The sequence below is a fragment of the Panthera uncia genome, chromosome F1 (assembly GCF_023721935.1).
Source record: "Panthera uncia isolate 11264 chromosome F1, Puncia_PCG_1.0, whole genome shotgun sequence".
Lineage (NCBI taxonomy): Eukaryota > Metazoa > Chordata > Mammalia > Carnivora > Felidae > Panthera > Panthera uncia.
The window spans coordinates 32,455,707-32,472,551 of NC_064813.1; the positions used below are offsets into that span (position 1 = coordinate 32,455,707).

General features: G+C 53.4%; 1 protein-coding gene across 2 annotated transcripts in view; it reads left to right on the forward strand.

Annotated features, from left to right (window-relative positions):
- LAMB3 (laminin subunit beta 3) overlaps positions 1 to 16,845 on the forward strand; it is a 62,170-nt gene that overhangs the window by 40,684 nt on the left and 4,641 nt on the right. For both annotated transcript variants that reach the window (XM_049634228.1, XM_049634229.1), the window contains 13 exons: positions 1,459 to 1,650; positions 3,252 to 3,315; positions 3,719 to 3,912; positions 5,818 to 5,938; positions 6,750 to 6,938; positions 8,343 to 8,498; positions 8,859 to 9,055; positions 9,399 to 9,510; positions 10,360 to 10,738; positions 11,957 to 12,117; positions 12,225 to 12,445; positions 12,728 to 12,925; positions 13,284 to 13,428. In XM_049634228.1, the coding sequence (XP_049490185.1) occupies positions 1,459 to 1,650; positions 3,252 to 3,315; positions 3,719 to 3,912; positions 5,818 to 5,938; positions 6,750 to 6,938; positions 8,343 to 8,498; positions 8,859 to 9,055; positions 9,399 to 9,510; positions 10,360 to 10,738; positions 11,957 to 12,117; positions 12,225 to 12,445; positions 12,728 to 12,925; positions 13,284 to 13,428 (2,329 nt within the window). The remainder of the gene's footprint in view (positions 1 to 1,458; positions 1,651 to 3,251; positions 3,316 to 3,718; positions 3,913 to 5,817; positions 5,939 to 6,749; positions 6,939 to 8,342; positions 8,499 to 8,858; positions 9,056 to 9,398; positions 9,511 to 10,359; positions 10,739 to 11,956; positions 12,118 to 12,224; positions 12,446 to 12,727; positions 12,926 to 13,283; positions 13,429 to 16,845) is intronic.

Genomic DNA, 16,845 nt, shown 5'->3' on the forward strand with positions numbered 1-16,845 from the left:
CTATATGGGAAGGAAATGAAATCAACCTTCCGAGGAGATATCTGCACCCTTATGTTCACCACAGTATTATTCTCAATAGGCGAGACATGGAAACAAGCCCAGTGTCCATCAGTAGACGAATGGACAGAGAAAATGTAATCTATAGCTATACACAATGGGATATTCAGCTATAAAATGGGATACACAATGGGATATTCAGCTATAAAAAAGAAGGAAATCTTGCCTTTTGTGACAACATAGGTGGGCTTTGAGGGCATTCTGCTAAGTGAAATAAGTCAGACAAAGAAAGACAAACACCATGTGGTCTCCCTGATACGTGGAATCCAAAAAAGCTGAATTCAAGCAAATAGAGTAGAATGGTGGTTGCCAGGGGCTCGGGGGTGGGGGAGATGGGGAGGTATTGGTCAAAGGATGCAAACTTCCAGCTGCAAGATGAGTAAGTTCTGGAAATCTGATATACAGCCTGGTAACTATACTTAACAACACTGTTATATACCTGAAAGTGGTTAAGAGTATAAATCTTAACTTTTATCACCACACACACAAGATGGTAATTATGTGAGGGGCTGGATGTGTTAATTATTGCGGTAATCATTTTGCAATTTGTGCATGCGTCAAAAATCATCATGTTGGACACCTTAAACTTACATATATTAGAGGTCAATAGGATCTCAATAAGCTGGAAAAAAATAGTGGGAAGCTATTCTAGGGTTTTCGGCAGAGGAGTGACACAGTCCATTTTATGTTTTAAAAAGGACATTCTGTCTGTAGGTGGAGGGCCTAACCGAGGTGAGAGTGAACAAGGAAATCAGGTGGCGCCTACTTGGGAGATCAGGGGGCTGTGCGCTGCCGCAGGAGACAGGGCCTGATGTGGGTCTGTTTGGAGGAAACGGTCCAAGCTGGGAGCCGTCAGCACGAAGACCGCATTGAAAGCCACGAGAAGTGGGTGAAACCACCGAGGGTGGAAGGACACAACGTGTCATGCTGAGAGGCTTGCATTTCATCTCTAGCTAATGCACATCCACTGAGGGGCCTGGAGCAGGAGTGACATGGTCAAGTAGTCATCTAGAAAGACCTCTCCAGTGACGTGGGGAGAGAGGTTTGGAGGGCCCAGACAGCTGACTGTGGGAAGTACCATGGGAGAATGTTCTGGCCTGGCCACCTGCATGGTGCGCTGAACTAGGATCATAATCATGCCTTCTGGAATGTAGATCACCGTTCTCCTGCTTTCCACGGTCCCCCTGGGGAAAACCCGATGGGGCTTTCCAGTGTTGGCCAGGGTGTCTGCTGTCGGACCCGGATGCCCTGAAGCCCACTCGCTCCCTCTCGCCCGTTCTCCTTCCCTCACTGTGATTCTCAGGGACCACCAGTGCATCTTTAGGAGGCTTTTTGGTGATGATGTCTCTCCAGTGGCCCCTTCTCTTCACTCAGGCCCCCACCCTGTCTGTGCCTCTGCAGGGGCCCTTGCCCGCCGGGATGCTGATTGAGCGGTCCGCAGACTTCGGCAACACCTGGCAGGTGTACCAGTACCTGGCTGCTGACTGCGCCTCCGTCTTCCCCCGGGTCCATCAGGGCCAGCCTCAGAGCTGGCAGGATGTTCGGTGCCAGTCCTTGCCCCAGAGGCCTAACGGGCATCTGGACGGGGGGAAGGTAGGTAGAGGGGACTCGCAAAAATAGGCACGGGTTGGTGGGGGAGGGGAGGTCCCTGACATCACATTTGCTCACACGGTCACCCAGCCTCTGGAGAAGACGTCAGTGCACCTTGCTGTTTTTCCTGCTCCCTCCAATAATGACCTCTCTGGCCGCTTTCAGAATATTTGCTGTTTGTCCCCTTTGCTACTCAGGAGGAATATTTTAAAACCACATCTAGGGCCCTGCATAATCCAACCGTGCCCTCTTCCCCTCTTCCATAGCCACCGCTCCCAGCTCATTGGCACAGTCCCCACGGTGGAGAGGGTAAAATTGACTCTGCTTCAGTGCAAGGACTTTGAGATGGTTGTTAGATTCATGTGAGCAAAGTACACACATTTAATTTGATCTCTGGTTTCACCTTGGTAAAGTTTAACACCAGAATGAGCTTTCTCAGTTTAATCCCTCTGCCTCTCCCTTGGGGAAATTCAGGTAGAAGCTGGGGCTCTGTGTCACCAGAATTTAACCATGAACTGGAACGGAGAAACTGCTTCTAGAAACGGCTCAGAACTTTCTCCCCAACTCGACTCCTCTCACCTGGGGTCAGATTCTTGCATTTCTTTCGTGACTGCCTTTCCCCTCACCACCCAGCAGCTGCCACTGGAGGGCTGCTCTGTTCTCTGTCCTTCCTTCTCTGGTTCAGGCTCCAGCAGCCTTCAGAGCTGTTCTCCTGGGCACCCAGTGCTCAGAGTGCTGCCCTCCATGTGGGCGGTGCCTTGTTCCTTCCCTGGAGCAAGTCCTCCTGGGTCACAGCAGACCCCATCTGCTTGTTAACCACACTCTGGAGACTCCAGATCCGAACACAGGGCTTTTTCCTGATTCGTGGAAGGTTGATATGAAAACTCTGGAATATACACATGAATTCCCATACAATGAATAGGGTTTTTTGGTTTTTTTGTTTTTGTTTTGTCTTGTTTTGTTTTTTTAGACACACACACACATACACACACACACGTGGACGAGCAGGGGAGGGGCAGAGGGTGGGAGAGAACCTTAAGAAGGCTCAACGATCAACGTGGAGCCCGATGCAGGGCTTGATCTCACAAACCTCAACATCATGACCTGAGGTGAAATCGAATCTGACGCTCAACCCAGGTGACCCTGAATGGTTTTTATTAAAGAGGAAAAGCATAGTTAAAATTGGGGTTGTCTAGAGTGTGGTTACCACATCCATGAATCCTTGGGCCCTGGACCTTCTCATTCATCCTAGGTGTTTGGAAAATTAATATTCCCTAAACCCTCATGTGCACATTATATATCTCACCATTATTTTTGACCCAAGGAAATCAGGAAATTCTTGGGATATCTGTATTTTTAAATGGAGAGGTGTGGTTGTCTACACACACACACACACACACACACACACACACACACACATTTAGGGCCCAGTGACCATCTGGCTCCCTCAGTGCAGCTGGCAGCCCTCACATCCATGGTCTACTCAGGTTCGAGGTGAGAAGGGCCTCAGAGCAGTCTGATGGGGGTGCAACATTGGTGGAAAGGGGCGTTGGGGGCACCCCATTTACCTCTTCCACAGGCCTTCCCTTTCCGTCTCTCTGTAGGTTCAACTTAACATCATGGATTTAGCATCTGGGATTCCAGCAACTCAAAGTCAAAAAATTCAAGGTCAGTGTGGTAACTTCTCCCCACTGCGGGTGGGGAACAAAACTTGGAACTTGGGACTTGCCATGGTTGGTTGGTTGGAACTTGGGACATAGAAATTGCCTGGTCTTTCCTATTTCTGTCAATATGGTTGGATTTAATACTCACCCTGCTTATTCCATCAGGCTCTGTGGTAGACTCAGGAGGCCTGGGTTGGAGTGCAGGGGTCTTTCCTGCTTGGGAGGGTTGAGGGCTGAGGAGGATGGCCCCTCATATAACCAACCTAATGGAGGCAGGGAAGACCAGATGGTGAGATCAGAATTTCTTTCCTTATCTGTCCTGCCCTAGGAGACTATTTGCCTCTAACTTCCTTTCTTCATTTTCCCTTCCCCAATCCCCTCCCTCTGTGTTGTTTTCCCCCTCTCAGAGCTGGGGGAAATCACAAACTTGAGAATCAACTTCACCAGGCTGGCCCCTGTGCCCCAGAGAGGCTACCACGCCCCCAGCGCCTACTATGCAGTGTCCCAGTTGCGTCTACAGGGGAGCTGCTTCTGTCATGGCCACGCTGACCGCTGTGCCCCTAAGCCTGGAGCCTCTTCCAGCCCCTCTACCGCTGTGCAGGTGACAGCCCTGGGTGGGAAGGGCTGAGGGGAGAGAGCAAGACCAAAGGAGACTGAGGACATTCTTGGGGCACCTATAAAACAAGGAGGGCACTGAATTTAAAACTTGGGTATTTAACCTTTTAGCAACACTGAAAAAGAGTCTAATTATTATTTCAAAGATCAGAATTTTGTAGCACTTCTTTAAGCCAGCCTTATGGTTTGTAATGGTTTGTTTTTCAGTTACACATAAGCAAATCTGTGGGTCTTGCCTGGCGCTTAAGGTGATGCTGCTTAATCCTGGCTACACGTTTTAACTTCCTGGGGAGCTGAAAAAAAAAAAAAAAAGAAAGTGCCCAGACCTCCATCCTCAGATACTCCAAGTTTATTATCGGTTTTTAAAGCTCCCAGGTGATTCTCAGCACTGCCAGGGTGGAGAGCCACTGGTTTGGGGACTCTAGAGTCCCATCTAGTGGCGAGATATAGGGAAGGTGAGAGAGAACAGAGTCTAACGTGGATGCTAAGCGTACCCCAGACCATCTGACTAATGAGTCAGATGGATGCATCAGGGATGGGAGAGGGAAGCTCCAACTTCACCAGCAACCCTGGGGGGTTTGCTGTGAAACCACACACGGGAAGCATCCGTAGAGTGACAACTTTGCGCTCAGAAGCAGAAGAAGCTGTCATTTCTATTCTTTGGAGCTTCAGCTCTTCTATTAACGTACGGGAGCTCATTTACCCTAGTGATGGATGGGCACTAGGAAATCATGTAGAAGGGCCTAGAGGGAAATACAGGTGAAAAGAGCTCTGGCCAGCTGCATCCTTCCCACTTCTGGGCCAGCCTCTACCCAGGGCTGCAGAGTTGGCCAGAGGGACACCAGCTCCAGGAATGTGTCATCTATTAGGGCCTGGAGACAAATGAGCAGAACCCAGGCAGAACAGGATTGCTGATAGATGAGGAATACGATATGCTGTGGGAGGTAGGGGCGGGATAGGGCACACCAGCCCCAGGGGCTCTCAACTCTGGCTGCACAGTGGAATCACCACTTTAAAAAGTACCAATGCCTGGGCCTTGTCCTTGAGATCTGGATCGAGTTGGGCCTGGCAATGGGAGTTCTAAAAAAGCTTCCCACGTGATTCTGGAGTTGCACCCAGGGTTGAGATCCACGGAATTAGGGGAACCAGGGAGGCCTGGTGAAGAAGGTGCCATTCTAGCTGGCAGGATCTTACTGGTGACCAGAGAAGGAAGAGAATTCCAAGCAGGAAGAAAAACATCAGTAAAGGCTAAGAGGTGGGGGAAAGCAGGGCTTGGACAGGACGCGGCTGGCGGTTCAGCTTGGCTGTGCTGTTCCAAGTGGGAAATAAAGATGAAGCAGACATGGTAGGAGTCTTTAATGCCAGGCTGAGGGTGTGGGGCTTAATTTGGAAGACAATGAGCACACAATAGCTATTCTATTTTTATATCTTAATAAGTCTGGTAACAATTCATCATAGCAGTCCCATTAGACAATCAGCCACAGGCAAAGATTGCTGGAATATAAGTCTGCAGAGGGCCCACAAGCTTCCAGAACCATAGTTTACCAGTAAGGGTGTCTGGGCACCTTCCAGTGCTGCTTTGGACTGGGCATCACGGGGATGTTCAAGGGCAAAGAATGAGCTTTTTAAATACCTAGTTAGAATAGGAGGGCAGGTACATGCATCTGAGCATGTGCGCGCGCGCACACACACACACACACACACACACACACACACACACCAGCACACAAGCAGGCGGCTGAGAGTGTCACTGGAGCCGAGTGAAGTCTGGAGGAGGTGGGGTCTGAGCTGGACCCTGAGTGGTGGTGGGGGTGGGGTGGGTAGAGGGCAGGTCCATTTCTGGGACATCCCTCTGATGATTATTCCTGATGGCTGGTGGCCCCCTTTCCAGGTCCACGATATCTGTCTCTGTCAACACAACACCGCCGGCCCCAATTGTGAACGCTGTGCGCCCTTCTACAACAATCAGCCCTGGAGACCTGCAGATGACCAGGACCCCCATGAATGCCAACGTATGGTCCAGAACTCACCTCCTCCCCTGTAGTGACTGGCTGGGGTGCTGGCCCCTCTGGGCCTCAGTGATCTCACCTGGGACACAGGGAGAATCTATTCTTTATTATTTTATTATTTTATTTTTTTACTTTATTATTTACTTTATTACTTTATTATTATTAAGTTTAACCTTAATCGCACCCCTGCAACGTAAGCTCTCCTTGCTCTGTGCGGATGGAGAGAGTTTAGGTTGCACCTGCCCTCTGCCTCCCCAGACTTTTTTCCTCAGCCAGGCCTGAAGGGACCAAGGCTGGTCCTTGCTTCTCATGCCACATGGCTTCATGGTAACCTCAGATCCTCTATCTTCTGTGTCCTCCACTGGTGTTGTCCTGTGTAGGACTTATCTGGTTCCCTGCTTCACAGGAGCCCCTGCAGTCAGGGCCTTTCTCTGCACAAGGGAGGGAAAGAAGGATCCCCAGCCCAGAGAGAGGCAGTGGCCCAGGAGGAGATCCGCGGTGGCAGTCGGGGTGGGGAGGTGGGGTTGGGGTGGACCATTCAAAGGTCTCTCTCTCTGGCCCAACGCAGACATTATTCTCAGGTGAGTCTCCACATTGGGAGTTAAGAGGCCTGAATTCTTACCCTGCTCTGCTTTCTTACTGGCCATATAACCTTAAATAAGTCACACAAGGCTCCTCGGGCCTCAGTTTCCCCATTTTCTGAACCTGAACATCTTGCAGAGTTGCAAGAGACGCTAGTGCATTAGCGTGGCATATGCTTTGTGGATGGTGGTGGTGCTGGCCTACGGTCAGCCCTGGGAATGTCCTTTTGCAGCGTGCGACTGCAACGGGCACTCTGAGACCTGTCACTTCGACCCAGCTGTGTTCGCCGCTAGCCAGGGGGCGCACGGAGGTGTGTGTGACGACTGCCGGGACCACACCGAGGGCAAGAACTGTGAGCGGTGTCAGCTGCACTATTTCCGCAACCGGCGTCCTGGAGCTCCCATTCAAGAGACCTGTATCCGTGAGTAGGGGCTCTGAGGACCTAGCGTATCATCTGCCTGTTACTCCCCATCCTCTCTGGGTACGACGGAGCACGTGTCCCTGGGGACACACAAGCCCTCAGGAAGCGTGAAGACTTCATTGTTTGCCAGAACTCGTGGGGAGTTGTTTTAACTTAGCTGGGCACGTCTAAGCAAGTCAGTTTGCCTCTCTGGACCATCAATCCATCGGTCAATCAATCGTTATGTAGCCCTGATTTTTTTTAATTAAAAAAATTGTTTAATGTTCATTTATTTTTGAGAGAGAGGGACAGAGCGTGAACAGGGGAGGGGCAGAGAGAGGGAGACACAGAATGTGAAGCAGCTCTAGGCTCCGAGCTGTCAGTACACGGCTCGATGCAGGGCTCGAACTCACAAACGGCGAGATCATGACCTGAGTGGAAATCAGATGCTTAACCAACTGAGCCACCCAGGCGCCCCTATGTAGCCCTTATTTTGGACACAGGAGGGACAAAAGTAAATATAAGATATAGTTCCTGCTGTCGAGAAACACACACACTGTTTGGCAATGTGAATCATAGCTGGAAAAGGCAGAATAAGTACTTCGTCCGTATACATGCTATTGCCTTTACCATGTTGTATCGCGGTTTGCTCCGTATTTTTCCATGTCCCCCAATATCGAGAACTCCTCCGTGGCAAAGGTTGTGTCTCATATCCTTGGGCCCTCGTGCAATGACAGGCACATGGCTGGTGCTGAGCAAATGTTTGGTGAATGAACGTATGCACCAAACTCCCAGGAGTGACTTAGCACGTTCACAGGGGCCAGTGAGTTTGTACACGAGAGAGAGCAAAATGGACTGAAGCAATCTGAATCAGGCGGGGTTAATCACCAGACTTTTTAGACGAAGGAAGAATCTGCATGCTGAAAGGCTTGCCGAGAGGTCTAGGTGTGGGAGTTGAAGAAAGCTAGTTCACTTCCTGTTGATATTATTTATGGAAAGAGTTGACTTCTGTTTCCTGCAGTTGCTTGCTGTGTGGCCTTGAGTAACCTCAGGGTTATCCTGAGGATTTCATAAGGCAACATGCATGCGTGCACAGCTCAGCGCTTGGCATATAGTAGTCGTTCGGCAAACAACGACAACAAAAACTTCTATAGTACTTAACGTGCGCCAAGCGCTGTCTACCCGCTTTTCATTTACTCAGTTGTTTCTCACAGGAAACCCATGAGCCTTGTATAATTATCCCCATTTTACAGATGAGGAAACTGAGGCACAGGGGGCTCAAGTAACTTGACTAAGGTTGTAAGGTTGTAAGCCAGTACGTGCTGGAATAAAGGTTTGAACCAGGCAGTGTGGCTTCTACAGTCTGCTCTGAACTTTCTGCTTTTCTTCTTTCTTCTTGCTGTGGTGGCTGCTTCTGTCTCTCAGCCTGCGAGTGTGATCCCGATGGGGCAGTGCCGGGCGTTCCCTGTGACCCAGTGACTGGGCAGTGCGTGTGCAAGGAGCATGTGCAGGGGGAGCGCTGTGACCTGTGCAAGCCGGGATTTACAGGACTCACCTATGCTAACCCACAGGGTTGCCACCGTGAGTAGGGGGACCCAGTCTGGGATATCACGGGGAAGATTGCACCGGCCACCAGAGTCATGATTTGCCTCTCTGTGGTGTGTGCCGGATGCTGTGCCATGGGCCTCCAGCAGGTGGCAGCACAGGCCCAGGTTAGAAGGTGGGACAGAGTAGGCCACCCGGAGGGAGTTGGAGGGTGGGTGGCCAAGCTGCCTGGTGCCAGGGAGGAAAGTGCAGTGGCCTCGTGAGTCAGGCAGGCAGGTTCTCTGGAAAGAACGACCCTGCCTGGTTCTTTTCCCGGGTTGGGTTCTCTCCCTGATGTGTGTCCCCTAGGGGTGCATTTTGGTTGTCTTGTGAGCTCAGTTCCCCTCCCTCCTGCAGGCTGTGACTGCAACATCCTGGGGTCTCGCCGGGACATGCCGTGTGATGAGGAGAGCGGGCACTGCCTGTGTCTGCCCCACGTGGTGGGCCCCAAATGTGACCAGTGCGCTCCCTACCACTGGAAGCTGGCCAGCGGTCGGGGCTGTGAGCCGTGTGCCTGTGACCCTCACAACTCCCTCAGCCCCCAGTGCAACCAGGTACGAGGAGGAAAGGGGTCTTGCCCACCAGCCTCTGTCTCCCCCCAGCGCTGCCCTTCTGGTCTTTCCGAAGTCAGACTGGTCTGGTTCTGTCCCCATCCTCTCTCCCTCTGTGACTCTGAGGCTTCTGCAATGCCAGATTCGTCACACCTTCTGCAGGGCCGTTCGGGGGCCTTGCCTTCAGAGCTTGTCTTTGAATGGGAGCCATTGTTTTGGGGGGCACACTCGCTCTGTAGGCAGTCCCGGGCTCTGTGTGCTGACCAGGGATCTGGCACACGGCCCCCCATTCCAGGGCAAGGCCAGGCCTGCGAGGGAGGTCCCCTCACAATGCTCTCCCTCACAGTTCACAGGGCAGTGCCCCTGTCGAGAAGGGTTCGGTGGCCTGACCTGCGACGCTGCAGCCCTCCGCCAGTGTCCTGACCGGACCTATGGAGACACAGGCACAGGATGCCGTGGTGGGTGCTTCCTGAGAGGGGCGATGCTGAGGCAACGGGGGGGGGGGGGGCGCTTGGGCGGGCTCCTGGTGGAGGGCCGGTGGGTGGGTCTGTGGTAGGGGAGGACATCTCATACTGGACAGGTGGTGTGGGTCCTGGCAGCTCTGTGAGAGCACAGGTTCCCCACAACTGCTCCAGCCAGCCAGCCCACTTAGCCTCCCAACCCCAGGGCCGGCTGACGTCAGGCCACCCCCCTGTCTCCACGACAGGAGGGTTGCTTTGCCCCCCACTTCCCAGAGAAAGCATTTCCCAGAAGCCCTCTCCGGGGCAGGGGCAGGAAGGGGAGGGGTTCCCTCCTAGATGGAGAAAGTGAGTCTTGAGGGAAAGGTCTAAATTTCCGTAGAGTCAGTTTGACAAGCAGCCACAAGAGCATGCGACTTGGAGCGCCCAGACCCAACTCTGGTCTCAGCGTGGCCTCTGCCCTGCCGAGTGACTTGGTGTGGGTGGTTTTCGGCAAGGCCTCGGTTTCCTGAGGGCACATTATACTTAACAGCTCTGTGCCTTGTTGCTTCATCTCTACAAATGGGAAAATAAGGGAGGTTAACTCTATCACAGAGTGGCTGCGAAGCGAGTTCATGTGTGAGTGGGTGAGTGTCTGACTTAGAGCTGTGCCTGGCGCACAGTAGGTGCTAAATTAAGGGCTTGCTTTCGTTGCTTGCATTGCCCTGATTTTGTTCTGGCCTTGGCGGTCTATTATTCTAAGCCACGTAGACAGGCCCTGAAGAGAGGCCTCCGCTTCAGGCTCTCCCCACAAGGTGCCTTTATCTTCCTGACCCCCCGACCTTGACCATCATTTTTTCCCCGCCTTAGCCTGTGACTGTGACTTCCGGGGAACAGAGGGCCCAGGCTGTGACAAGGCCTCGGGCCGCTGCCTCTGCCGCCCCGGCTTGACCGGACCCCGCTGTGACCAATGCCAACGAGGTTACTGTGACCGCTATCCAGTGTGTGTGGCCTGCCACCCTTGCTTCCAGAGCTACGATGCTGACCTCCGGGGGCAGGCCTTGCGCCTCAGCGGCCTGCGCAATGCCACTGCCAGCCTGTGGCCAGGGCTGCGTCTGGAGGATCCTGGCCTGACTGCCCGGATCATGGGTGCAAAGAGCAAGATGGAGCAGATCCAAGCAATTCTGGCCAGTGCCTCGGTCACCGAGCAGGAGGTGTCCCAGGTGGCCAATGCCATTTTCTCCATCAGGTAATTTCCCTTTCCCTGCCGAACACTTGGAGGAATTACATCACACGGGTTCACATAAGTGGCACACACTGGTCCTTCTTTCCACTGGTACAGCCCTTTACAGTTTACAGAGCATTTTCACATATGCTCTTTTTTTGAACTATTGCAACACTCCTATGAGGTTGGGGTGGTGGTTGTTATTACTTGCATTTTGCAGATGGGGGAACAGGCACAGATAGGGGATGTGACAGAGTCACATGGCCACTGAGGGGCAGAGCTGGGACTCAGAGTGCAGGCAAGAGCCCCAGGGCTCTTTCAAGTGCCCGGTGCTGCCTGTGGGAGAGAGTCAGCTCTGGATTAGTCACCCTGGTGCAGGGCATTGGAGAAGCAGGGGCTCTAAAAATAACTTGTATTTGCCTTTGGAATGGGAGCGGTCCCACCCACACCTCCTTCCTACCAGCAGGGGTGTCTTCTTGTAAGGTTCGGTTCTGGAAGTTTCTATAATTAGTTTGCATTCCCCAAGCACTAGTTGACTTTCTCGGTGCCCAGAGCCATCCAGGTGTGTGATTGACTTAAGTCTCAAAATTCAGTAGTGAGTCCATAGGTATTTGGTAGACTGGAAATGCAGGCATGGAAGGGTGTCCCATGGAAAGATGTTCTATGCCAGAGCAAAGCCCGTAGGTGAAGGATGCAAAGCTTGTGGGGGCGGGGCGGGGGGGGGGGGGGAGTTTGTGGTTGGTAGACCAGCCAAGGAGATGGGGAGAGAGGAATCTCTGAAAACTCAATGGTTGTGCGCCAGGGCTGATGGATCCTGACCCCCTTTGGGTGGAGATGACCAGTGGGTCGCGGCTATGGGTGCTCATGGGAGGCATGGGCTGCAGAGAAGAGACTTGGGAGCCCAGCAAGCAGGCAATACAGGTGGTACAGGCGGTGGCTGAAGCCAGCCTACAGCGAGCTGAGGAGAAACGGGTTAGGGTGATGCTCCACGTGGAAGCCTGCTATGGAGGTGGCGCAGGCTCAGGAAGGTTGAGACACACAGGTCAGGGAAGGAGAGGTTCCTGCGATCTGCCTGCCGAGGGACGGGGGCGGGGGGCAGGTTGTGCTGGCTCTCCTCAGCCTGCGGGGTCTGCATTCTGTTGCCTTTTTCCTGACTCAGAGAGGTTTCTCCGAGGGGCTGGCCGGGTTCTGGGGAGGCAGCCTCCTTCCCATATCTTAGCCGAAGCTCTTCTCCCATCTCAGGCGGACTCTCCAGGGCCTGCAGCCCGATCTGGCCCTAGAGGAGGAGACCTTGTCCCTCCCAGGAGACCTGGAGAATCTGGACAGAAGCTTCAATCGCCTGCTCATTATATATCAGAGCAAGAAGGAACAGTTTGAAAGGATAAGCAGTACGGATCCTTTAGGTATGCGCGGCCACGCCACACCACACCTGGGCTCCGCTCTTGCTTGCCCTCCGTCTCTGGGCCTCCAAGACCAGCGGCGGCTCAGTTCTCCCCTCGTCTTCCCACAGGGGCCTTCCGGGTGCTGACTGCAGCCTACCAGCGGTCCTCCCAGGCTGCTCAGCAGGTCTCCGATGGCTCCCACCTGCTCCTCCAGCTCAGGGACAGCCGGAGAGAGGCAGAGAGGCTGGAGGGGCAGGTGGGAGGAGGAACGGGAGCCGGAGGTCCCCAGCTCGCGGCCCTGAGCCTGGGGATGGCTTCCTTGCCTGATCTGATGCCCACCATCAACAAGGTGACTCATGGCATGGAGCCCCACTTCTTGGATCTCCCTGCTCCAGCCTGTCGCACGCCAACTGCTGCCATACTTTTCCTACGAGGGCAGTGTGACCCTACCCTACTCCCCCGCCCATCCCAATCTTTGGCCCCTCACGGTGTGCTCAGTGGTTGCCAAGGAAACAAGTTTCTGGTGCCTGGTTGCCATGGAGATGTCTGGCGGTTTGTTTCTTGGGTGTGGGACAGGAGTGGTTGTTGAAGAGCCTTGGGTACCCTCTTTGACGTCTCCTTCTCTCCACAGCTCTGTGGGGGCTCCAGGCAGACGGCCTGTACCCCAGGAGCGTGCCCCGGAGAGCTGTGTCCCCGAGACAACGGCACGGCATGTGGCTCTCACTGCAGAGGCGCCCTCCCCAAAGCGGGTGGGGCCTTCCGGACTGCGGGCCAGGTGGCCAGGCAGCTGCAGGGTTTCAACACCCAGCTCCAGCAGACCAGGCAGATGGTGGGTGCAGCCAAGGTGGGGTGGGCACACGTAGAGAAAGGCTAAGGGGATGGAATCCCTGGGGCAGGTCAGTTTTTATTTCACAGCCAGGAGACAAAAGCCCAGGGATGCTAGGTGACTTGTCTGAGGCCCCACAGCAAGAGAGAGGTAGAGTTTGGGGCCAATGTTCTGAGGGTTTTGTTTTGTTGTGTTGTGTTTTCTACCTGACCCTACATCATTTTTTCCAGAGCCAAACCAGGTTAGCAACAAATGTTTCCCTGGTAGATCTAGGGTAGCGGGTGTCCACAGAATCCCTGAGGGCTGCTTCGAGGCTCTCCTGGGGCCTTGATCGCTGCTGACCCATGGCGTGTGTTGGCAGATCAGGGCAGCAGAGGAGGCCGCCTCGAAGGTGCAGTCAGACGCTCAGCGCCTGGAGACCCAGGTGAGCGCCAGCCGCTCCCAGATGGAGGAAGATGTCAGACGCACACGGCGCCTCATCCAGCAGGTCCGAGACTTCCTGTCAGGTGAGCCTGGCCCTTTCTCTCCTTCGGCCTGAGAGGGGCCTAGACCCTCCATTCCCTGCCCCTGACGCAGCAGCTGGCTGCCTCCTTCCCTGGCCTCCAGGCCACCTGGGCCAGGTGCCCACCACTCACCTGGATGGCTGCCGCAGCCCTTCACTTATTCTCCCTCCCCCACCCCTGCTCCCTTACAGTTCACTCTCAACAGAACAACCTAAAACATCTTTGAAAAAATGCTTCAAATCCCTCACTGGCTTCCCCTCATTCTTGGAGTTACTGTGGCCTCTGCTCACCTCCCGGGTGTGGCCGTGTCTTCACTGCTTTGCTCACTGCCCATCCTTGAACAGGCTGGCTCTTATCCACCTCAGAGACTTATACTTGCTCTTTCTCTGCCTGGAATGCTCTTTCCAAGGCTGCTGATTCTATTCCTTATGGTCTCAATTTAAATATCATCTCCCTAGAGGCGCTTTCCTGACCACCCCATCTGGTACCCACTCCCAATCCCCCCAACCCCCACCACCGCTCCCAGAGTCTGACCTTCATTGCTTTGCTCTGAGCCTGTGGTTGTTGAATTCATTCGTCTCGGGGTGCACTGTCTGTCTGTCCACTAGACTCTAAACTGCAGGAGGGCAGGGATGGCTGCCTGTCTTATTCACTGTGTCACTGGTGCCCCGCATGAGGCCAGACACAGAAAAGCACCCGGTGTTGGTTGAATGACTAAATGAACCAGATCCCCTCTGTTGGTGCCCCGGGAGTGGAAAGATTCCTGGATAGCACTGTGACTTTGAGCAGGTTGCTTTTCTCTTTGCCTCACCTTTCACTTCTGCGAGCTGGGATGGTGGTATTTCACGTTGATTCTGGGGATCTAGTAACTGATGTAAAGTGTGCTTTGAAAAATTAAAGTTGCCTCAGGAATATGAGTTGATATTATTAGATTTCTGTTCCCTGCCAGGGAATTTGCTTGGCTGGGAGCCCAGTTAATATGAGCTGAGGGCTTGGTGTTACAACAGGCCTCTTCGTGCTACTCTTGCAATGCCTTTGCTCCAAACAGGCAGGTTGGAGAGAAGCAGGGAGGATCTGTTGGGAGCCATGGCTTGCCTGAGGCCAGGCTAGAGTCAGACTCCCAGGGAACCCCAGAATGGGAGAGAGTGGTTGTAGGGAAATGGTGCTCAAGAAACATGGACAGGGGTGCCTTGGTGGCTCAGTGAATAACTAGCCTCCGACTTTAGCTCAGGTCGTGATCTCATAGTTCATGAGTTTGAGCCCCTGGCTCTCTGCTCTCAGCACAGAACGTGCTTCAGATCCTCTGTCTCCCTCTCTTTCTGCCCCTCCCCTGCTCACACTCTCTTTCTCTCTCTCAAAAATAAATAAACATTAAAAAAAAAAAAGAAACCTGGACAAAGGAGCAGGCCAAAATTTGGAGTTCAGACTCATAGATAAGATCTTCCCCCAAGCCAAGCCCAGTGAAGGCTGAATTGTGTCAGCCCTGGCTAGGGGGTAGGAGGTGAGTAGGAAGTCTCTCTTTGGGGTGCAGCCTGGGCTCACATGAACAAGCAGGGAGTCACTGGGCTGAGGGGACCCTTTTGTTTTCTATGTTATACGTGTGCCTCAGGTCAAGTCCTTTGACAGGATCAGGGGCAAGGAGAAGGCACAGGGTGTGGGAAAGCCTGCACCTGTGAAGGGCCCAGGACAGTTCTCATAGTGCCCATGGGAATGGGTTTTGGCCTCTAGAGCACTGTGTAGGAGGTGCAGGTACCAGTGGCTGTTGTGCATAGGGTCGGTGCGTGGGGTGTGTGGAAGGCCCCTGGAGGAAGGAGGACCCGTGGTCTTTCCCAGGTTTTCAAATGGAATTAACAAAAATAGCTCCAGCTTACTGAGTTCTTACTAAGTGCCTGGTACTGGTCTAAGTGCCTCATAGGTATTACGTTATTTAATTGTGACTGCCTACCACTTTGTAGCAGGGGACTCCAGGCACAGGGAGGTTAAGTAACCTGCCTAAGAGCATCCAGCTTGGAGGGAATGTGGGTGGGATTCTTCTCATTCTGTTGTCCACACTGTAGGTTGCTTGCTGTACTGTTAAACACACACACACACACACACACACACACACACACACATACACACAGAGTTTTGTTAATGTTTTTCTTCCTGGATTGCTCCCCTGTCCCACCTCTCTTGACCTGGCTCATTCCTACTCCCCCTATAAGAATCCGTTAGATGGCCCATTCTCCAGGAGCCCCCCTGACCACCCCCTCACCGGACCCATCAGATGGGGTTAGGCGCTCCTCCAGTGGCTGTCTGAGCTCCCTGTGCTCAACCTCATCACTCAGGCTGGCCTTCCTTGTTCTGTGTTTGTCTGTCCCACTAGGCTTTGAGCTCTGTAAGGATAGGGACTGAGTCTGATTTGATTTGCAGTCTCAGTCGCCCACATTCTGGCCCCAAGCCCCAGGACAAAGCATCTGGGTGGGCAGGTGCCCCCTCTCCTACCACGTCTGTACCTGGAATGTGTAAAAGTGAAAGGGAGACATAGGGAGGAGATAGTACTTCTACTTCTGACCTTATTCTCTGACTCAGAGTTGGTTGTAAGACCCTTGCTGATTGAGTGTTTCATTTCGTCCCTTCGGGTTGAGGATCCTTATTTCCATTTCACAGATCTGGAAACTGAGCTTAGAGAAGCCATGTGACTTGTCCCAGTTTGCTTGAATAGTAAAGGAGAGGACTGGGTCTGGAGGGCCTTTAGTCATTCATTCACTCTGCAAACACCAAGTGCCTCCAGCGGCCAGGCACCACGGCAGGGGCCAGGGATACAGATGATGCCCAGGCACCGCCATCGTGGAGCTTCTAGTGGGGTAACAGACAGAAAACCAGAGACATGAGTTAAGGGTTCGGCATGTGGGAGGCAATAGATGCTAGGGAGAAAGATAAAGCAGAGAAGGAGGATAAGGGGCATTGGCACAGGTGAAGGTTGCAACTCTCGATCGGATGGCCAGGGGCGGCCTCCCCGGGAAGGTGACATTTGAGCAAAGACCTGGCAATCTTTCTCTGCCTTTGCAAAAATGAGCACTCTGGCCTGAGGAGGGGCACGTGGAAGGGGTCTCACTGCCAAGGAAGCAGTCAGTTCCAGTTGCTGGCCGCTCTCCCCAGTCTAGGGCTGATTATGTTTGTGCTCCAGGCATTGTGCAGTACCAGCTGGCTGGCACCACCTCCTTCTCTCCAGCCTGCAGCTTCCTGTGGCACCAGACACGGAGTTGCCACAGCTGTGTCCACAATCATCCTCCTGCAGCGTTCCCGGAAACCGAGAATGGGCACCTGAGTGCTCCTGAGAGGGCGCAGCAGCTCCGCGGGCGGCCGGGGCCGAGATGTCACCGTGGCACTTCCCATGGCGCTGCTCGGCCTGGAGAAGCCTCTCATTTTGGGGGGCTA